Here is a 21,202-nt window from a genome sequence, read left to right on the forward strand (position 1 = left end):
ACAGCCTGGCACACACAGGATAGCCCAGTACAGCCTGGTACGGCCCACTGTGTCCCATTCGAGTCCTCATTTTCCAGCACAGCCTAGGGCAGATCAGTACAGTCTGGCACAGCCCGGCACAGCCCATATAGCCCGTTATAGCCCGGCACAGCCCAGTACAGCCAGTACAGTCCCTTGCAGCCCAGCACAGCCTGGCACAGCCCAGTACAGACTGGCACAGGTCAGTACAACCAGGTACAGCCCACTACAGGCCGGCACAGTCCCTTACAGCCCGGCACAGCCCGGCACAGCCCGGCACAGCCCCGCACAGCCCCGCACAGCCCCGCACAGCCCGGCACGGCACAGCCGGCACGCGGTGCGGCTGCAATGAGCCGTCCCGGCCGCCAGGGGGCAGCGCCGGCGCTGCCTGGCTGTCGGCGGCGCATGCGCGGGGCGGGGCGCTGGGTCGGCGCTCGCAGTGTGAGGTGTGATCCCGCCGCCGCCGCCATGGCCCTCCTGCACACCCGCCGCTTCCTCGCCGCCCCGCGCCTCGCCGCCGCCGCCTCCCGCGCCAGGTGAGGGCTGAGGGGCGGCTCAGCCGCTGGGAGCGCCCGCCGATGCGGCGGAGCCCCGCGGTGAGGCGGGCAGGGGGCGGCTGCGGGCGGCGCGTCCCCCGCGGGTGTCGCCGTGCCGGGAATGGGGTCGCTGCAGGGACGGACCCCGCTCCGATTGGCTGGGGAGGGGGGTTCCTGCGCTCTGATTGGCTGCGGCCCAGCCTCGCGCCCCCCGCCTGCCCTTGAGACGCCGCCGTGGAGGGCGCGTGGGCAGCGGGGACCGACCGGAGCGGGGCTGGGGATGCTGCGCCCCGGGGCTGGGGATGCTGTGCCCGAGAAACGGGGCTGGGGGTGCTGTGCCCGAGAAACGAGGCTGGGGTTGCTGTGCCCGAGAAACGGGGCTGGGGAGCTGTGCCCGAGAAACGAGGCTGGGGTTGCTGTGCCCGAGAAATGGGGCTGGGGGGCTGTGCCCGAGAAATGGGGCTGGGGGGGCTGTGCCCTGAGAAACGGGGCTGCGACAATCGGGGTTGAGAGGGCTGTGCACTGAAAAACGGGGCAGGGCCGACCCTGTGCCTTGAGCAGCGGCGCTGGGGTGTAGCTGGTGCTGAGCACTGAGCTGCAGGGCACGGGTGATGTGGTCGATGAGAGGCTGGACACCAGCCGGCCATGTGCACTCGCAGCCCAGAAACCGACTGTGTGTGTCCCGGCCTGCATCACCGGCAGTGTGGGCAGCAGGTAAAGGGAGGGGGGGATTCTGCCCCTCTGCTTTACTCTCCTGAGACTCCTCCTGCGGCCATGTGCGGGTCTGGGACACCTGCACAGGAGGGACGTGGACCTGTTGGAGTGAGTCCAGTGGAGGCCACGAAGATGGTTAGAGGGTTGGAGCACCTTTCATATGAGGGGAGGCTGAGAGAGTTGGGGTTCAGCTTGGAGAACAGAAGACTCTGGGCTGACCTAATTGTGGTCTTCCAGTTCCTAAAGAGGCTAGGAGAGCTGGAGAGGGACTTTTGTCAAGGGCAGAGTGTGATAGGACAAGGGGAAATGGCTTTAAACTGGCAGAGAGCAAGTTGATATTAGGAAGAATATCGACCCTGTGACCCATGAAAAGGGGTGTGAGTAGTGCTGGCTGTGCTAGAGCTGTGCACTCAGGGATGCAAACCCTGGCGTGAGCAGCGTTTCTGTGAGGACCAGTCCTGCACTGGCAGCTCTGGACTCCACAGTCAGCAGAGGATTGGATAGAAGGACACAGGGTGCAGCTGGAGCCATGCAAAGAGCCCAGAACAGCTCCACACAGTACAGGTGGCCTGAGAGCCACAGGGCTGGGAACACCACTGAGACCAGGAAGTCTTGTCCAAGAGTGCACTGACACCACTGGACGCCACTGAGTCCAGAAGCAGAGTGTGCAGAGGGATCTGGGCAAGGCCCTGTTGCTCTCCAGAGCCCTCTGACTCCTGGCCCACATTGGCTGGGAAAGCTTTAAGAAAGTTTCCAGCCCATGTCAGAGCAGAAAATCAGTGGGGGTTTTTTAATCCCCATTCCAGCAGATAAAGAAGACCATTAGATATTGATTAACCCTTGTAAGATGAATGTTCCCTGTGCCTCCCCTTCTGAGGCAGCCTTCTGGCTCTTCTCAGAAGGGATGGACGAGCATCTGTATAGAACTTGTGTTTAGTGCCCAAGGACTGTAGCAGGCCTGTGAAAGGTATGGAGCCTCCTGGCATTAGCTTTGCTTTTCTGAAGCTTGTTATACAGCAAGCTATAAATTACCAAACTGAATTGAGGTCACCCAAGAGACACTGGCCATCCCTTTTGTAAGTAAAGAGCCTTTGTGCATAGCCCCCGTTATTCCTCTTCAGGAATAGTGGTTTGTTATGCAACAAGGAATGCCAAGCACTGATTAACAGTTTCTATTTCCTTATCTTCAGCAACATAACTGGTGGCTCTCAAACTGTTACCATTACTCTGTGCTGAGAATGCTCTTTCAGAAATCAGGTCCAAGATAAAGAGATAGTAAATGGTTAAAACGGTTCCCTTGGCACACAAATGCTAATTAAGGTGATAACTCAGTCTGGTGCTCTGATGTATCACAAGACAGCTGTTTAAATGTTTTTCTTGATGGGGAGCTTACTGCAGCTCACTCTGGCAAGTAGTATGTGGGCTTGAAAGGCCTTGTAGTAGCCAGCAGCCTGTTGGCATTGTTCATGTGTAAATATTTGCTTTAGCTATGGTATCTCGACAGCCTGACAGCCTTTGCCCCCTCGGCTCTGCCCTGGCTTGCAGAACTTCTGTGGGGGTCTTGGCAGAGGTTCTGAAATCCAGTATCTTATGTAGCTGTACCTCAGGCAAGGAAGGCTGACCTCTCCACCGTGGAAACCTTTGCTGGGCTTGTAAACTCTTGCTCTCCAGGCTTGGCTTGAGTCCTTAACACCTCAGGTCTGTGCCATAAGCTCCACATACGTTTTTAAAACATTGCTAAATTGTGCAGCTCTGGTGCTTTTTCCCACCCCTCTGTCCTACTGCACTTGCAGCTGTGCATTAAACTGGCTCAGAAGACCAGCCTGGCTGAAGAGTATGGAGACTACTTGGATACCAGCTTTGATGAGCATCTGAACTCTGACTTGGCCTTCTGTGTTGAAGTCCTGTAGCTGGAAAACATGCTTGCTTTGGCTTACATTGAATATTCCTCGGGTAGTTCATCCTCAGCTTAAATTTACCTCCAGTTAGTTTTCCACACTGAAATACCTCTGGCCTGGCAGAGCAGATGTGCAGTTTATAGCTTTGACCTTTATTCAAGACCAGTGTTCTTCTAGTTGCTCAAAATAAAATATAGGGCAGTGCAGGGACAACAACAGTAACATGGGGTAGCAGTGTGTTAGGGTTTGTGGCCTTGGTTCCCTAGCAGATCTCTTTTCCCAAACCCCTTTGGGAAAGCTTTGCCTCTGTGATCTCTTTGATGTGTTGGGACAACTCAGGCTGGATTTTTTTCCCGTCTCCCGGCAAGCTCACCTCCCTGGCCTTTACCTGGAAACCTTCAGGCTGAGAACAGGAAAATCAGTCCTAAACCTACCCTTCGGTGCCTTAAGCCCACAGAAAAACCCAAGCAGAACAAAAGTACTTAACTCTCTGTGCTGCAGCTTAGGTAAATGCCTGCAGGATCAGCAGTAATTGCAGTATGTTAGAGCCCAATGACCTGCTTAAGTCTTTGCAGGATCGGGACCTAAATACCCCAAACACTGTAAGCTGCTTGGAGAAAAGCCCAGCAGAAAGAAGGTGCCATCAGATCCATCTCCAAAGCAGCAGGTCTTTAAAATAGATAGCCAGGCTGCCACAGCCCTCCATACCAAAATAATCCTAAACCAGGTAAATTGCAGAGGGACACAGTCCTACACAGTGTTTCTCTCTTCCCTTGCCCCTCTGTTGCCAGGAAGGCATTGAGAGAGGTTTTTCCAAAGCAGCATTTCATGCTGTCTGAATCTGCAGTGGGATTTTGCCCTGACAGCCCCCTTGACGTGTCCTGCTCAGGTTGGTTCCCCAGGTCACTCCCCCACGCTGGCTGCAGCCCCTGTCCCTCTCTGGAGAGTGTGTGTTGTTGGCATGACTGACTCATTCCCCTTTCCAAGCTGATCCTATACTTAAGAGGTAATTAAGACTGGTTAGTGGTTTAAAACACGTTAAGGACATCTTCCATTTTTAAACTACCTGAGGTGGCTCAGTTTGCTGCCTTTTTTTCCACACACCCTATTGAGAGTAGAAATACAGGTGGTTTATATGGAAGTATTGTGCTGATGGGGAGAGCAGTTGATCTGAAAAGCACAAATGATGTTTAGGACTCTGTGAAATTCAACCTATTTCCATGGGACAGTGCAAAGTATATTTGTGTAGTGAGTAAGCTGGGTCTAAATGGACCTAAACCAGGGACAGAGTGGAGAGGAAAGATAATTTTTTGAGTTCTGCTGGTCATGTTAGAGCTTCCTCAACCTGCCTGGCCCTGCTGCCCACAGATCTGTATCTGCCTACAGAGTCTGCACTGAGCACCCAGCCGCAGCTCTGGCTGGCCCTGAGCTGGCTCCAGGCTGCCTGCATTGCCTGGGGCAGAATCCAGCTCCAGGACAGCATTCCCAAGTTGGGACAGGTTGTTGTCTTTAGATGAGGTGACATTTCCCAGGCTGCAAGGCTTAGTAAAGCTGATACATCTCTCTGGCTGTTTCTTCTTCAGCAATCAAGACTGAGTCCTGCCCCAGAGGAGATAAACCCAGTCCACCTTGTGATGCACCCTTTGTTCCCCACTGAGCTCTGGCACCTGGGTAAGCACCGGTTTGGTGCCATGAGTCTGGATGCTCAGAGCTGCGTGGAGTTGTCTTTAGTAATTCAGCCTTCAGGAGGGGGCTGTGGCAGCCACGGTGGCCTCAGCCTGTGCCACACAGGTTACAAACCACCATGCTGCTGCTCCTGCACTGTCGTCAGGCCTGCAAAGCCTGGATGTGGGACTAGACAGAGGCTGCAGCCAAAGGAAATAACGAGTTTCTTTTTATAGCATGGTCTGGTCTGCCCTTGACATTAAGAAAGTGTCTCTATCTTCAGGGTGTGCTGCCAACAGGGCAGAGGCAGGTGGTTTGTTGTGCTGTGGGAGCAGGGTACAAAGCACCTCCTGACACAGCAGGGTTTGTGCTTGACAGCAGGGGAAGGGACCTTCTCATGGGAGCCTGTCGCTTGTCACTGGGAAGAAAGTGTCTTCTGCCATTTCCAGGAAAACAGCACATGGCTACAATAACACGTGAGGCAGAATTTGTAGTGCAGGAAATAGAAGTATCTTTAATAAGTCAGCCAGTGTTGTGGGAAAAATAGATTCGTTTTCGCACATTAGAGCCCTTTCAGGAGTGTGGAAGAAGCTCCATATTCATGTTTTGTGCAATTATCTGGGTCTGGCCAAGGTTCCCTGGAGGGTATTGACCTATGTAATCCCACCTGCGGGCTTTGGGCACTTGTCCAAAGCATAAGAGTTCAAGGTTTCTGTTTCCTGGACTCTTCGTGGTGTCAGCACATAAGGCAAACAGGGCCCTTTCGTCATGAGAGGGAGTCAATTATCTTCAGCCTCAGTGAACTGAGACTCTTTGCCCATTCTGCAACGTAAAATGCAGTGCCAGATCATGGAGCTAAAGAGGTTTTTTGGGTTTTTTTCCCCCATGGATAATTCTCGTAACACTACTTGCAGCTTTTTCATCAGTTTAAAGACAAGTTTTCCCTTGAGAGTTTCTCTCTAGCCATGTTGGTGCACGTCTCTGCCCAGTTCTCAAGCCTAATTCTTACCTTCTTCTTTTTCCCTGTAGCTCATGGTGGTCCCATGTGGAGATGGGTCCCCCCGACCCCATCCTGGGGGTGACAGAAGCTTTCAAGCGCGACACCAACTCCAAGAAGATGAACCTGGGTGTTGGAGCATACCGGGATGACAATGGGAAGCCGTATGTCCTCAGCTGTGTCCGCAAGGTGAGCCGGGTGCTGGCTGCTGAGCAGGGCCAGGGCCGGGGGTCAGGGAGGGGGAAGGCTGCTAGGCAAGGTTTGTGTCTTGGTCCTTAAAATAGGTTTTGTCACTGACAGAGCAGAATATGTTCCTGGATATCTTCCTTAGCAGGACTAACTCTTTTGAGACATGACAGAGCCATTAGATAGCAGGAGACAAACAGGAAGTCTGTGACTTGCAGGTAACTCTATAACTCGTTGCTGACTTGCATAACCCCTCCAATGCACCTGTCCTCTCAACTTCAAGGTGTTTCTTGAATAGGCTGATGTTCCCTGGGCCACCCCACATGGGAGGAAAGAGCTGACATTGTCCCCTTAATGGATTAGTCTTAGAAATTCTGCTGAGCTGATGTTGCCAGTTTCCCCATAAGCCAATCTAAAACTCCAGCCCAGGGAGCTGGGTATGGACATTGCCCTTTAGGGGATTACAGGGTATTTCAGGGCTGGCAGGGTGGAAATATGCTGTTAAATATCTGGCAGCTGAAAAACACATTGATTGGCTGCTCTCCTTGACACTGGGAGGGTGTGTTGTTCATGTGTTTCATCAGTGTGGAGTTTAAAGCCTTCCTGTGCCCTCCCTCTCCCTGTGCAGCTGGATCACAACCAGGGAGCCTGGATGGTGTTGCAGGAACAGTTTCCTGGTGGTACGTGGATGCTGCCAGGGTCTGTCCTACTCTCAGCATGATGAGGCCCTGCAAAAGCCTTTGTACCTTACCTGGTTTAGGGATGTCCCCTATGTAGACATAATATCTGTCTTTCAGTAACACTCAAGACTCACCTTTCTACAGGACAGTTCCTGCCTGGGCAGAGAAATGTATGTCCATGTGTAGCAGCACTGACCCGGAAAGGGCTGGAAGTGCTGCTCTCCTCTGGTGTTGAGTGTCCTGGCTCAGCTGTACCGACACTGGCACCCACTGAGGGCTCTCATGGCCACTGGGCACCATGTCCCCTGGTACCTGAAATGTTTCCCACTGCCCCTTGCTTGCACTGAGCCCTGAACAGAAACTCCTGTAAACCAACTTCTTCCCTTTTTGAGCAAGCAAATGTGCACAGAAGGGACCTTAACCTGTCCACTGTCCTCTCAGCAGTAATGCCATCTTTGGTGAATGTGTGTCCTCTTTTCCAGGCGGAGGCCATGATAGCATCCAAGAAGATGGACAAGGAGTACTTGCCCATTGGGGGACTAGCGGATTTCACCCGGGCAGCTGCAGAGCTGGCTCTGGGTGAAAACAGTGAGGTCATAAAGAGTGGCCGGGTAAGGAGCGGGCTGGGACACAGCAGGTACTGATGCCTCTGAGCTGTGGGCTGGCTGGGCCCAAGGCAAACTGCTTCCTCTGAAGGCTGGAGTGAAACAGGCCTGTCCAAGGAGGGGATTTAACCCTGCTAGGGCATTCAGCTCCCTGCCCTGCAGCTAGAGGTGCTGACCCTCCAGCACCTTGTCCCTGATTTGGTGTGGTTCTGCCAGTGCTGATGCACTAACTGCACTTCTCATGTATCACAATGTGGTTGCTCAGGCTCAAGTATTTGTTCCTTCCCTTGCAGTATGTCACCGTGCAGGGCATTTCTGGGACTGGATCTCTGCGAATTGGAGCCAACTTTTTGGTGAGTCCCTGGTCAATGGGGGAAGGAAAGGCTATATTTTGACCAGAGCTGAATCTTTAGGGGTTTCTGACTGCTTGACTCTATTCAACCTGTTTGAACACGATGTTTTTCTCTTGACCAGCAACGGTTCTTCAAGGCGAGCCGTGATGTATATCTACCCAAACCATCCTGGGGCAATCACACACCCATCTTCCGTGATGCTGGCTTGCAGCTTCAGGCTTACCGCTACTACGACCCCAAGACATGCAGTCTTGACTTCTCTGGAGCCATGGATGACATTTCTGTGAGTTGCCTTCCATGCCTGGAAGCAGGGAGGTGATGTGGGGAGATGGGTGATGATGGTACTTTACCCTAAATGTGATGAAGAGGCCTGAAGCTATCAGAGGTGGTTTAGGCTGGATATTAGGAAAAGGTTCTTCATGCAGAGGGTGGCTGGGCTTTGGAACAGGCTGCCCAAGGAAGTGGTCATGGTACCAAGCCTGCCAGAGTTCACAGAGTGCTTCGACAACTTGTGCTTGTGCACATGGTGTGATTCTTGGGGTTGTCCTGTGCAGAGCCAGGAGCTGGACTCAGTGATCCATGTGGGTCCCTTCCAACTCAGGATATTCTGTCATTCTATGATGTCTGAAGGTGCTAAAACAAGTCTGGAAGCCCTGCAGAGCTCAGCTAAGCTGTCTATGGCACAAGTCTCATCTCAGCTGCTGAGGAGAGTGCTCAGACACCATTAATAATTTATTCTCTGTAACATCTTCCTTAGAAAATTCCAGAGAAGAGCATCATCCTCTTGCATGCCTGTGCTCACAACCCCACTGGGGTGGATCCCCGGCAGGAGCAGTGGAAGGAGTTGGCAGCTACAGTGAAGGTGAGTAGTGTCCCAGGGGTACTGTACCATTCCTGGGAAAACCACATCTCTGGCCTTTCACGGGTGGGACAGAGTCTTCATTTCGCTAAAGGTTACTGCCTTCCCTGAAGCCAGGATGAGTGTCATGTTCCTGAAAGGAGCCAAATGCACCCATCAAGTTTCTAGCCAACCATCAGACTTTCTGCTGGCACCTTCCCAGGAAGCTGGGACAGGGAGACCTGAAAGGAGAGCAGGGTTGAAAGAGTGATCTGTGATGGCTGCAGCAGAGCTCCCAGTGCTGGTGTATTAAAAATGCTGGAAGATCTTTCATGTGCCTGGTGTCTCCTCGCAAACTTCAGCTGGAAACAGACAGGGACAGGTTCTACCTTCTCCTCCCTGCTGCTCCCTCAGGCTGTAGCAAGTGAAATTTGGCTTGAGGATGCCTGGCCTTAAGTTGTGTCCTGAGAATTGGCAGATATCAAAGTGGCTTCTGGGGCCCACAGAAGGCTGTGGGTCTCCTGTCTGAGGAGCAGTGCAGCTGGATTATCTTCCTGGAGGCACTGGAAGAGCAGACACCTGCCTAGAGAGTTCTCAGGTACTTTCCCTGAAAACTGATAATACAGAAGGCACTGAAATAAAATATTTTATTACTTCTGTGCCTCCTGTGCCAGACTACACATGACACTGGAGGGTTTTTAGCTGCTCTTTTGATGTGTTGTGGGTAGCTGCAGGTTTTGGGCTGCTTCCCTGTGCCGTGGCTCTCCTGAAGGAGAAAGGTTGCAGGTGGGCAGAGCCTGCATGGCTTTTTTCAGCCTGCTCCCTGTAGGGGTGCTCAGCTCCTGTGACACTCTGTCCCCTCTTTATTGGCAGAAACGAAACCTCCTCGTGTACTTTGACATGGCCTACCAGGGCTTTGCCAGCGGGGACATCAACCGGGACGCCTGGGCTGTGCGGCATTTCATCGAGCAGGGCATCAACATCGTCCTGTCACAGTCCTTCGCTAAGAACATGGGGCTGTACGGTGAGTAGGGCAGGTGGCGTGGAAATGGTTTCACCCAGGCTGCTGGAAGGACCCTGATGCCTCGGGTTTAGCAGCAAGTGTTTTCCTGCTGCCTGTGTTCATCCTGCAGTTCAGCCTGCTGGGAGCTGGTGGAGACACTTCCCGAGAACAGGGATCCACTAAAACTGTGGCTTTGGGCATCACAGTATAAGGATATAGAGCTTTTAGAGAGTGTCCAGAGGAGGCTGAAAAGATGGCGAAGGGTCTAGAGGGCAAGCCATATAATGAGCTGCTAAGGCTTGTTCAGTCTGAAGGAGACTGAGGGCAGAGTCATCACAGGCTGCAGCTTCTCCCAAAGGGCAGTGGAGAGGAAGCTCCGATCTCTGCTCTCTGTGACCAGTGACAGGACTCGAGGGAATGGCTGGAGCTCTGCCAGAGGAGGTTTAAATTGGATTATTAGGAATATGTTCTTTGCCCAGAGGGCTTGAATGGCCTCTGGGTACTGGGCACTGGATCAGGCTCCCTGGGGAGGGGTCATAGCAGCAAGCCTGCCGGAATCCTGCTTGGACAATGTTCTAAGGCACATGGTGGAATTTTAGGGGTTGTTCTGTGCAGGGCCAGAAGCTGGACTTGAAGATCCTTGTGGTTGGGTCTCTTCTAATTCTGGATATTCTATCCTTCACTTTCAGGAGAGCGTGCAGGTGCCTTCACAGTGATCTGCAGTGATGCAGAGGAAGCCAAGAGGGTCGAGTCACAGCTGAAGATCCTCATCCGTCCGATGTACTCCAACCCACCTGTGAATGGAGCCCGCATTGCCTCTATGATCCTGAACACCCCTGACCTTCGGAAGGAGTGGTAAGAAGGAACCTGTAATGCTCACAACAGTGAGGTGTCTTTGTGACAGCCCTTATTGTGCTGTACTTACTGCGCTGTACTTACTGCCTGCCACTGTCATGGGCAGCTTTTGGATTTAGGAAGTCAGAACCATGTGCCACCCCTTTCCTCTGGAGAAATCCCTACTTATGTCCTGGCATCAGCTGGTACCAGTGTAGCCTGACACAGACAAGTTTTCCGTGTGTTACTAAGGCAGAAAACACTGTAAAGGAAGGGATAAAGCTCCCCTAGGATTAAGGGCTGCAGGAGCTGCCTAACCAAGGAGTGTAAAAGTCTGACTGAGGTGTTGTAGCCACGTAGTGTCTCTCACATGGGGGAAATGGAAGCATAAGCTCCCTGGGAATAAGACCCAGGAATGTAACCCTCATGCACTAAGCCTGCTTCCTGGCATCAGCCTGTGCTGTTCTCCCAGGCACTCGGTGCTGGGTCTCTCCCAGCAGCTGGCCTGGCAGAACAAAGGCTGGCAGTGTGCTGTGGCCTCGCTGGGGGCTGTGTTCTTTTGGCAGCCTGATGTTTGTGCCTGATCCAGGGCCCAGCAGAGATGTCTCCTAGCTGTGCTGCCTTGGAGCAGGGCCTGTCTGCCTGCACAGGAAGCTATCCCTGCACTCTTGGTTTATCTGCAGATATTTTATCTGGGTTTGGGCAGTGCTGCTGTGAGTCATTCTACCTGTGGCTTTCAAACGTGAGAGATGCCTGTACTCTGGTAGTAGTGTCCAACAATATGGAATAAATACATAGCAGTCACCTTCAGGTATCAGGAGAAAAAAGCAGCTGCCCAGCTGGAGCCACATCTTCATACTCCCTTGTCTTTGCTTATCTGCACCCTCGTATGAGGCCCCTGTAGGTGGAGAGGTTGATTCCCAGTAGCTGGGGTGGGGAGAGCAGTGTTTGTATGTTCCAGCCCTGCTCTGAGTGGTTCCTTGGTTGGCTCCTCAGGCTCGTGGAAGTGAAGGGCATGGCTGACCGAATCATCAGCATGCGGAATCAGCTGGTGTCCAACCTCAAGAAAGAGGGATCCTCCCACAACTGGCAGCACATCACTGACCAGATTGGCATGTTCTGCTTCACAGGGCTGAAGCCTGAGCAGGTACACACAATTCCTGTGGTCTCAAAGTGTCATTTGTGGTCCTTATTAGTAAGTTGTTGATTGCAGATGCCAAAATGAGCCCTTGTAAGCGGTTCTTCTTTGGGAAAAATATCCTCCAAGCTCTCAGCACTGGCGCATCATGGGGACATGGGTCTTGTTCTGTTCCCTGCTGTACCTGGGGAGGTTGAAAGCAAATGTAGCCTGGATGTCTATCAAAGGAAGCAGTCACTTGGTGCTGCTCTGAGGTGACTCTTCCAGCTGAACATCTGCAGTGTTGCTGCATGGCCTCAGAGCTTAGCAGCATCTCTTGGCACTGCAGACTGCAGATAGTGGGATGCCCTGTCTGCTGGCACCCCAGTTTGCTTTGAGTTTTGGCAAACTGGGTAAATTTGCACTCTGCTGACAGAGCAGAGGTTGGCCTGCAGTTAACTGTGCTCTTTCTCCCCAGGTGGAGCGGCTGATAAAGGAGTTCTCCGTCTACATGACAAAGGATGGACGCATTTCTGTGGCAGGAGTTTCATCAGGCAATGTAGGTTACTTGGCTCATGCCATCCATCAAGTCACAAAGTAAAGACAAAGGTGCCCTGGAGCTGGTGGCTTTCCCTTTCCCACCAGTTGAAGACAGGGAGGGAAAAGAAACAAGCAGAATACTTCCAACCACAGCACTTGAAGCCGCCGCTGAATGTATCTTGTAGATGAGTTCTTGTAGAAGCCTAGTCAAATCCTCCCTGCATTGTGGAGCAGGGACATCATTGCTGGCTCCTGCTCATCACAGCTGTTCTTCCCTGCTGTCCATCCTTTCTCCATCAGCCCCAGCACTCATCTGCACTGGAGGAAGCAAATGCTTAACAATGCCATCCTACTGGTGTAGGCACCAAAGGCTTCCGAAGCCCACACTCATTTTCCCATGAGAAGGCTTTGTGAGGATGTTGGCTGCTGGCCCAAGTGGCAGTGGGCAGGGGGCTGGGTGGGCTGACTGGGAGGGCTGCTCCAGTGTGCTGCTCCCACCTCCTCAGCTGGTCCCTGCTTCCAGCAGGCTCCATCTTCCTCCATCCTCCCAGCCCAGGGCTGGGCAGCACCAAAGCTGTCCTCTGACAACCAGCTCTGAGGACTTCTTACTACCAAATTCTGCTCCATCGTTGGCTTCGCTCCTTCCATCTGGGACTCTTCTTTCAGGTGTAATTCACAGTGGCATCAGTGCATGGGGCAGACCAGTGTCTCTCCTCTAAACCTGCCTCCTTCTCCTGATTTCACTCTCATACTCTGAGGTGAAATTTTCTCATTCCCCCCAATAAGAACCGCCTCTGAAAACTGCTCTGTGATGGTCTCTGCCTCGCCCCATTCCCACCCCAAGTCCAGCAGTCCAGGCCTGTACATTCAGCAACCCTCCCTTCGTCTTTGTGTGTTCCAAAGCCATAACCCAAGAGGTTGGCCCTGCTGTGTCCCTCTCATCTGCTCTGTTCAACCAGATTTCTGGTGACACCAGAAGACAGGAAGGAAAGATCCTGAGGGAAGTTTGAGAGCTGATGACTGTCCTTCTGAACTGTGTCCCTGAGGTCCTGTGACTGACTGGACTATGATTTTTAATCCAAATAAACGGGTGCATGGCTACATTGAGCTTGGGACGTCATCCTGTCAGTGTGCAGCTGGATCCTGTCCCTTCCATGCACCAAACATTCCCTCCTGGGGATGTGCCATCAGCCAGGGTCTTGTATGGCCAGTGAAACCCTGATCTCCTGAGAACCCATATAGGCAGTTCCCACTGGTGTGCTCTAAGAGTACAGGGCTGTGTAAGCTGAGGTCCCAGGGTGGGAGTTGGTATCATGGAGCTCAAAGCCTACGGGGTTGAATGTAGATGTTGCTGGGAAGAGGACAAGTTCCCAGACTATCTGCCTTGGGACATGGGGTTATCCTCAACGGCTGGAGCACGACAGTCTCTCCTTGTGGCAGCCCAGGGAGCCTCCTGAGGCAGGTTTGGGGGCATTACCTCTGAGTCTGCATGAGCTTTCTTCATCTGTTGGCACCTTTCCCCTCTGCAGCCATACCAGGGTATTTAGCAGAGCAGTCTTCATTTCTCATTCCTGCCCAGGGCAGTCGTGTGGCCCTTGGAGCTGCGACAGAGCAGTCTAGTGCACCTCTCGCAGTCTAGGGCAAGTTGTTGCCACACTTGCTGGCAGGCTGAAGCCTCCCGCGGCTCCCTGAAGGAGGGTTTGCACTTCCACACCGCTTGTTTACTGGCCCGGTGCCCACAGCCGCTGCTTGCTGTCCTTTGTGCAATAAACCGCTTTCCGTGCTGCCGCTGCTGCTGCTGCCGTGGGTGCTGCCCGCGGCGCTGCGGGTTCCTGTGCTGTGGTCCCCGGTTCTGCGTGGCTCGGGGAGCTGCCTCCTCCAGCCCTTTTACCCTGCCTGGGGTGGCTCTCTCGCCCGTTCTCTGTACAATAAAAGCACCCTGGAGCACAGCCCTGTCTCGTCCTCTCCTTGCCGCGGGTCCCCGCGGGGCTCGGCCGCAGGGCCGGTTGTCCGAAGAGGGGGGAGCCCCTCCACGATGCTCCCAGGGATGCGGGGCCGGACTACAACCCCCGGCATGCAGCGGGCAGGGCGGAGCCGCCGCTGCGCTGCCACCGCCTCCGAGCCCGGCAGGGGCTGGGGCTGGGGCTGGGACCGGGGCCGGGGCCGAGCGGAGCGGGGCGCGCTCCCACCGCCCGGTGAGTGGGGCCGGGCTGCGGCGGTACCGGGGGTGGGGGGGCCCAGCGCTCCGCTGGGGCAGCGCCGCGTCCCCGGGGTATCCCCCGCGACAGCGGGGTGACCGCCACCGGCTCCGGGCCTTGCATTTTTGGGCAGGGGTCGCCGTCGAGGCCCCTGCGGGGCCGCAGGTCTGTCGAGTCACCCTCGGAGAAGCTCTTGCTCTCGGGGTTTCTGGTTGTCAGAGTATGGCGGCTTTGCCTGGGGGAAAGGACCCTTCGGTATCCTCCCCCGGCGCTGAGAGAAGCATCGACCCCGTGCGGCATCCTCTGCCGGGTGGAAGCTGCAGCCCACGCGGCCCCACCGGCTCGTCCCCTCTACGCTCCTGTCCACGGGGCAGAGGGCAGCCCTTCCTCCCGTTCCCCGGCAATCTTTGAAGAGGATTCGTAGCACAAGCACGGGGTTTAAATAGCCCAGACGCAAAGGGTGGACTGGGCAGGAAGAGTCTGTGTAGATATCGTCGAGGGAAAAAAGGAAAAAGATTTCCCTTTTAAAGAGATTTCCCTTGGATGTGTGGGTCCCTGCAAAGCACTGCCAGGTTTTGAGGGTTGATTTCCTCCAGCTTGGAGGCCCTGGGATGAGGTCTAGGTTGTCCAACCCCAAAAGCTGCGATGCTGGAAACACCAGATCTTCAGGTCCAAAAGCTTCTGAGACATCTCGTGCTGGTGATCCCCTTGGGCGTGCACTGGAAGGGGCCAGTCCTGCTTTCCCTGGTGACACGGTGTTTCTGCTGCACACGTGGGTCATTCCTGTTGAGCTCAGCCTTGCCCTTTACCCAGGAGCACGTGTACAGAGGCTCTTGCAGAGCTTGCAGGAATTGGGGCTGGAAATCAGGAAGTGGCCCTTGACACTGGGTCTCGTGCCCACGGAAGGGCGAGTCCTGCTGTGAGGCTGCAGCTTCCCAGCCTCACAGCCGGGGCTCAGCCCCCCATCCAACAGCAGCAGTGTCCTCTCCATGGATTCAGGGGACGAGAGGTGAGTTCTGCTGTGTCTTTGCTGGTGCGAGGACATCTTGGTGCTGTGAACCCCCAAGCTGAGACTCAGGGAACTTGTTTTCCTTATGTCTAGATCTGATGCCCAGGTTGCCCCTTGTAAACACAATTTAACTAACACTTAACTTCATCCCTTTCTAGGAGCAGGGCCTGACCCCCGTGTTGCTGCATCCCTGCCTGCCTGTTTGCTGCCCTCCCTGCCTGATGGAGCTACTGCTGCCAAAGGACCCTCCTCTAGGAGATTGGCTTGGCCTGGCGCAGCACCACTAGTGGGACGTGGACAGTGGTGTGTGCCACCCTAGGAAGGACGATGGCTCAGGGCACTGGGAGCATCAACAGTGACTACAAGGATTGGGAGTGGAGCGATGATGCTGGGGAACGGGCCAGGCTCCTGCAGAGCCCTAGTGTGGAGACAGTGCCCAAGAGTGCAGAGAGCCAAGGAAACGGTCTGGGGGCCACGTCGGCTCTGGGAGCTGTCTTCATTGTGGTCAACGCTGCCCTCGGGGCTGGACTGCTCAACTTCCCTGCTGCCTTCAGCATGGCCGGCGGTGTGGCTGCTGGTGTCACCCTGCAGATGGTGAGAGGGTGGGGAAGGGAAAGTCCCCTGTCCCATCCTGGGAGGGGGCATGAAGGGTTATGTGAACCCCAGAAAGGGCTGAGGGAGAACCAGGCTCCTGGGAAGAAGCTCTTCCCTCTGGTGAGGTGCACCAGAGATGCTCAGTGTGTTCAGGAGTGGCTGCCCAGGGTGGCTTTGGGGACTTTGTCATGTTTTTGCCTCAGTGTCCCCTCCGCGTCTCTTCCCATCTCGCAGTGCATGTTGATCTTCATCATCGGAGGTCTGGTGATCCTGGCATACTGCTCGCAGGCCAGCAATGAGCGGACCTACCAGGAGGTTGTGTGGGCTGTCTGTGGAAAGGTGCCTGGTGTGCTCTGTGAGGTGGCCATCGCTGTCTACACCTTTGGCACCTGTATCGCCTTCCTCATCATCATCGGAGACCAGGAGGACAAGAGTAAGTGTGTCCCACAGAGCAAAAAACAACCAGTTGCTGTCCCTTCAACTGGAAGGGACAACCTGTTTGTCCTGGCTCTTCCCACAGTCATTGCAGCTCTGGTGAAGGAGCCTGAGGAAGCTGGGAACAGCCACTGGTACACAGACCGCAAGTTTACCATCAGCATCACTGCCTTCCTCCTCATCCTCCCTCTCTCCATACCCAAGGAGATCGGCTTCCAGAAATATGCCAGGTGGGTGGGGAGAGCCCTTGAGGGCTGGGAGCTGGAGTGAGCCAACCAGCACCCACCTACGCACAGTCACAGGGGATGGGAGAGTGGAAATGCTGTGGTTCTAGTGCCACATCTGCCTGTTCACTCTCTGCCTTCCTGTACCTCAGTTTCCCTATCTGGGAAGCAGAGGAGCTGCTGAGCACCATGCAGCCACAGTGTTGTATTTTGGGGCTTGTGTCCCTCCCTTCTGATTGCTGGTAGAAGGGAGAGCTGCTTTCAAGTGCAATTTCCCCTGTCTTTGGACATCCAGCAGACAGGAGAGCCAATAAGAGTCCCTGGACTGGGTGATCTGCTGGCCAGTCCTGCTCCACCAAGCATCTTGGTGTAACCTGCCTGATGCATCTGGGCCAGTGCCATCCAAGCAGTGTCTCTGCTTCAACACTTGCCTCTTTCTCCTGCCCAAAACCCAAGTCTGGCAGGTTTGCCACTCACAGGAGCACAGGGCAGCCCCTGAGCCTCGTAGAATTGTGCTGACATCTGCTTGGGTGACAGAGAGTGACAGTGCCTGGCATATTCCCATGTGAAAGGAGAGCAAGGGTGGTTCTGATGGGGAGTGGAGTGGCTTGGGCTGTGCAAGGAGGAAGATGGGGCTGGAGAGGCTGGGAGGAGACCCTCCATGGATTGGGGAGACAGAGCACTGATGGTCTCCTATCTCCTCTTGCAGCTCCCTCAGTGTGATTGGCACCTGGTATGTCACTGCTGTCATTATCATCAAGTACATCTGGCCTGACAAGGAGCTGGTGCCTGTGGAGATCCCCACCAGGTGAGAGGAAATGACATAATGCTGCCAGTGCTATCACAATACTGCAGAACCCAGCAGGGGTGTGGGAGCAAGAGCTGCAAAGGGTTGGGACAAATCTTTCAGGACTCTCATCCCTGGATATGCTTCATGTTGCCGCCTTAACCTGCCATGGGGCTGCACCTCTGCCTGTTCCAGAGGAGCAGGTGATGAAGAAGAGGAAAAGGACTTATTGAAGGTCCTCACAACTCCATTACAGGTTTTGAGGAGCACTTTCAGCTCTGATACATCTGGGCCCTGAGTTCCCTGTGCAATTCTTGTGCTCACTCAGCAGCAGGGGCTTTGTTTATTTGGGGATGATTTTGGTTATTTCCTTGGCCAGCACAGGCCCTGTGCCTTGTTCCCTCCCTCACAGTGGGATGTTTCTGGAGCCAATGCAAGCTGTGGGAATTTTAGGGCAGAGCAAAGGCTAGACCAGTTTTTTGCACTGCCCAGCTAGATCCTTATTTTCTGCTGATACTTTTGTCTGTTCAGGTTTGGCTAATTCTGTCTCATTGAAAAGCCCTAGTTTTCAGGGACTGACAGGTCCCACTCACTCCATGCAGTGGCATCATCCCAGGTGGGGGAATGCAATAACAGCAAAGACACTGAGCACTCCCAGCTCATCCTCCCCTGGGGCACTGGGTGGGGGTGCAGGGGGCCATGGTCTGACTGGTGGCTGTTTCTCTCCCACCAGCCCCTCCACCTGGACAGCTGTCTTCAATGCCATGCCCACCATCTGCTTTGGGTTCCAGGTAAGGCCATGAGCCTGGCACTCCCCTTCCACACCATGGATGCTTCAGTGGGAGACCAGCATGATCCAAGGATGCTGCCCTGGGTGACTGCCCAAAACCTTCCTGATGTGCTCACTGCACAGCTTTGTGAGGAGATTGAAGCCCTTTTAACATATCACCACCTCTGGATGGAGACAGATCCGTTTCACCCCTGCTGGGAAGTACAGGGCAGCCTGACCCCAACATTTTCTTCTCCAGCAACAAACCTGGGGGGATCATGATATCACAACAAACCTGGGATATCACAAGTGGGATCCCACGTGGCTCAGCCCATTGTGTATCCCTGTTGTCTCTCTGTGTCCTGGCAGTGCCACATGAGCAGTGTGCCCGTCTTTAACAGCATGAAGCAGCCGGAGGTGAAGACCTGGGGGGCCGTGGTGACAGTAGCCATGGTGATCGCTCTCTTTGTCTACACAGGCACCGGTAAGTGAGTGTGGCACACTCCTTGGAGAGGCAGTGACCTTCCAGAGGGCAGGGGCCTGCCAGTCAGCAAGGGACAGAATGGGTAGAGAGGGGAGTCCATCTAACCCTCTCTTCACTGTGCCCTGTGCCATATCCATCCAAGTCTGGTTCTTCAAACATGAGTGCAGGAGACTTTTCCCTGTCCTCTGCTGATTGCTCCCTTCCTGGCAGGTGTCTGCGGCTTCCTAACCTTTGGAGCTGGGGTGGACCAGGATGTCTTGATGTCCTACCCCTCCAATGACATCCCTGTTGCCCTTGCCCGGGCCTTCATCATCCTCTGTGTGCTGACATCCTACCCCATCCTGCACTTCTGTGGCCGGTGAGCACTGGGGGAGGGCAGGGACTGGTGTGGACAGGAGGGGCAGCACAGGGAAAACCCCTTGCCCTGGGTCTTTGCCTCCCACAGGGCTGTCTTGGAGGGTCTCTGGCTCCGCTACACTGGGGTGACAGTGGAAGAGGACGTGGTTCGGGAGCGGAGGAGGCGTGTGCTTCAGACCATCAGCTGGTTCCTCCTGACGCTGCTCCTGGCTCTCTTCATCCCTGACATCGGCAAAGTCATCTCCGTCATTGGGGGCTTGGCTGCCTGCTTCATCTTTGTCTTCCCAGGTAGGGCATCCTGGGATGCCCAGGGGCTGACAGAGGTCTCTTGGCCATGTGTCTTGAAGAGGGAGGGAGCAGGATGGAGTCGCAGGAATGCAGAGGTTTTCAGAGAACAACAAAAATGTGGTGTGAGTTCAGTCAGCAGCCCAATTATTTCGACTGGACTCTGCTCTGTAACAGGCAGTGTGGCTCCCTGGCTTGTGGGGTGTCTGCTCAGTCCCCAGGGGACAGTCCTCATCAGGGTCTAATTTGCCTCCCCTGCCTTTCAGGGCTCTGTCTGATTCAAGCCAAGCTCTCTGAGATCCAAGAAACCAGGGCAATCAGGTAACTATAATGTGCTTTCCCTCTCCCCACTTCCCTTGTGGGTATTGGGGTGAAGGTCCCCTCTAAACGTGTCCTGTCCTCCTGCACTCGCAGCTGGTGGGCCCAGGTCAGCTACGGGGTGTTCATGGTCGTCCTCGGAGCCTTCATTTTCGGACAGACCACTGCCAATGCCATCTTCCTGGATCTCACAGCCTGACTTCTGCAGGCTGGACTGCACTGCTGCTTCTGAGGAAATGCAGGTTTCCCCTAGGACCAAAGGGAAGTGGGAAGAAAACACGTTGGTGTGTTGGGAAGATCCAAAAGGAGTGTTGTAACTTGGGGCTTGGCTGAACAAGCCCTGTGGTGGTTTGTATTTCATTGTCTTAAGGCGCCAGGCAGTCAGGCTTCTCTCAGCCCTGGCTCCCTGGGGAAGCCAGAGCAACACTACAAGGGAACCTGCAGTCCAGGGCAAGCCCTTTCTGGCCCTCAGGGTGGACACAAACACATCACTCTGTTAGGCATCACTAAGGGGTCATGGTTGGGGTTTGTGAAGCCATGCTGCTCTTGTCTGTGTACCCGTGTGCTGGTGGAGCTCCTCTCCACAGCTCAAACTCCTTCTTCTCCCAGCTTTGGAGGGAGAAAGTGTTTTGCATAAAGGGAACTAGTAATCATGTTTATCAAGACAGGGTGACATCCCCATAGTCATCTTCTGTGTCAGTGTTTGGTTTGAACTATGCCTTCCTCTGGCTCATCTCAACCAGTCTCCTGCTCCTGCTCTCACATCTCCCTCTGCCTGGGCTGCACTTTCTTTTACAAAGGGGGCCATCACCTTCAGCCTGACTTTTTGGGGTTTTGGGGTGATCAGGATGACCCTGGGGTAGGGACAGGCCAGTGCAATGTTCTCCCTGCCAGAGGTTGCTCACTTGGTAGACAAATTGCAATGGCTGCATCAACCTACTGGAGACACTACACTAAAGCAAAACTCTTCTAAAAATTTCCAATCCTGTTCTTCCAGGTGTCCAGGGAATGGGACTAGGCCAGGTGTAGGTTTTAAAGGATGCTTTAAGGACAAAGCAGTCAGTATTAATTTGTTTTATATTGTTCCCTTGGTCATTTACACTCTCTGTGGCTGGTGTTGCTCTGGGCTGTTCCTCCGTCTGTCTGAATGATAGTTTCATTCCTGCTTTTGCTGGGTTGAGCAGCTCCCCCAGCTGCAGATTTGGTTGGGTGAGTTAAACCTGAACAGCAAAGCACTCTGGATATGTCTTTGAGTTTCTTTTGTCCTTGTTTGGCTTCTAAAACCCTGGGAGGGGAGGTATTCACATGTACCTATTGCTGCATCTGTGGAGGGTCCAGCCTGGCTTTGTGCAGAGCCTGGCCCTGGTGAGAACCACAGTGAGCCATGGCCTGTGCTCCTGTACTTCTCTCCATGGTTCTCTCCCTCAGCACCCAGAGGCTGCAGGTGGGATGGCAGCACTTGGGTGCTTCCCCACATGGAAACTTTTGGGTTTTCCTCACTAACTCCTGCTGTGTGTAAATGGCAATGTCCCCATCTCTGCTTGGGATGGGACAGGGAAGACCCACATGAAGAAGGAGGAAGAAAACCCCCAAGTGCAGTAGGAATGTTTGAGGAATGCTGTGAAGGCACAGGGCCCTCTGGTCCCAGTGGACCTCCAGCCTCTGTGCCCTCAGCTTTTGACAAAACCAGGCTCCAGCAAACCTCCCATTTGTATGGCAGCAGCTGCCTCTGAAGCCCCTTCTGCCAACAGGTGCTGG

General features: G+C 54.2%; 2 protein-coding genes across 3 annotated transcripts; both read left to right on the forward strand.

Annotated features, from left to right (window-relative positions):
• The first annotated feature begins 420 nt into the window (after nt 1-420).
• Nucleotides 421-13,091, forward strand: GOT2 (glutamic-oxaloacetic transaminase 2). The gene is made up of 10 exons (XM_071567624.1): nt 421-554; nt 5,861-6,017; nt 7,177-7,305; nt 7,593-7,652; nt 7,774-7,935; nt 8,410-8,514; nt 9,364-9,514; nt 10,183-10,348; nt 11,324-11,474; nt 11,923-13,091. The coding sequence occupies exons 1-10, from the start codon at nt 424-426 to the stop codon at nt 12,043-12,045; spliced, it is 1,335 nt and encodes a 444-aa protein (XP_071423725.1). The 5' UTR covers nt 421-423; the 3' UTR covers nt 12,046-13,091.
• A 1,000-nt stretch (nt 13,092-14,091) lies between these two features.
• On the forward strand, nt 14,092-19,735 carry SLC38A7 (solute carrier family 38 member 7). 2 transcript variants are annotated; one of them, XM_071567705.1, is made up of 11 exons: nt 14,092-14,179; nt 15,350-15,785; nt 16,020-16,218; nt 16,306-16,450; nt 17,154-17,252; nt 17,965-18,022; nt 18,370-18,484; nt 18,695-18,842; nt 18,930-19,129; nt 19,393-19,447; nt 19,541-19,735. In XM_071567705.1, exons 2-11 carry the CDS (start codon nt 15,519-15,521, stop codon nt 19,641-19,643), a joined length of 1,389 nt encoding a protein of 462 aa, XP_071423806.1. In that variant the 5' UTR covers nt 14,092-14,179; nt 15,350-15,518; the 3' UTR covers nt 19,644-19,735. The 2 variants fall into 2 exon arrangements, with proteins under 2 accessions (XP_071423806.1, XP_071423807.1); XM_071567706.1 differs by lacking the exon at nt 14,092-14,179 and adding an exon at nt 15,040-15,191.
• Nucleotides 19,736-21,202: the final 1,467 nt, after the last annotated feature.

The sequence above is a fragment of the Pithys albifrons genome, chromosome 12 (genome assembly GCF_047495875.1).
Source record: "Pithys albifrons albifrons isolate INPA30051 chromosome 12, PitAlb_v1, whole genome shotgun sequence".
In the NCBI taxonomy this organism is placed as follows: domain Eukaryota; kingdom Metazoa; phylum Chordata; class Aves; order Passeriformes; family Thamnophilidae; genus Pithys; species Pithys albifrons.

What these genes read in the sequence shown, in the direction of transcription:
- GOT2 (XM_071567624.1), top strand. Translation starts at nt 424, where the DNA reads ATGCGCGGGGCGGGGCGCTGGGTCGGCGCTCGCAGTGTGAGGTGTGAT. An exon ending in AGGTCATAAAGAGTGGCCGG is followed by an intron (nt 7,306 to 7,592) that starts GTAAGGAGCGGG and finishes CTTCCCTTGCAG; the next exon opens with TATGTCACCGTGCAGGGCAT. An exon ending in CAGGGCTGAAGCCTGAGCAG is followed by an intron (nt 11,475 to 11,922) that starts GTACACACAATT and finishes CTTTCTCCCCAG; the next exon opens with GTGGAGCGGCTGATAAAGGA.
- SLC38A7 (XM_071567705.1), top strand. Translation starts at nt 15,519, where the DNA reads ATGGCTCAGGGCACTGGGAGCATCAACAGTGACTACAAGGATTGGGAG. An exon ending in CTTTGTCTACACAGGCACCG is followed by an intron (nt 18,485 to 18,694) that starts GTAAGTGAGTGT and finishes CCTTCCTGGCAG; the next exon opens with GTGTCTGCGGCTTCCTAACC. An exon ending in CAAGAAACCAGGGCAATCAG is followed by an intron (nt 19,448 to 19,540) that starts GTAACTATAATG and finishes CTGCACTCGCAG; the next exon opens with CTGGTGGGCCCAGGTCAGCT.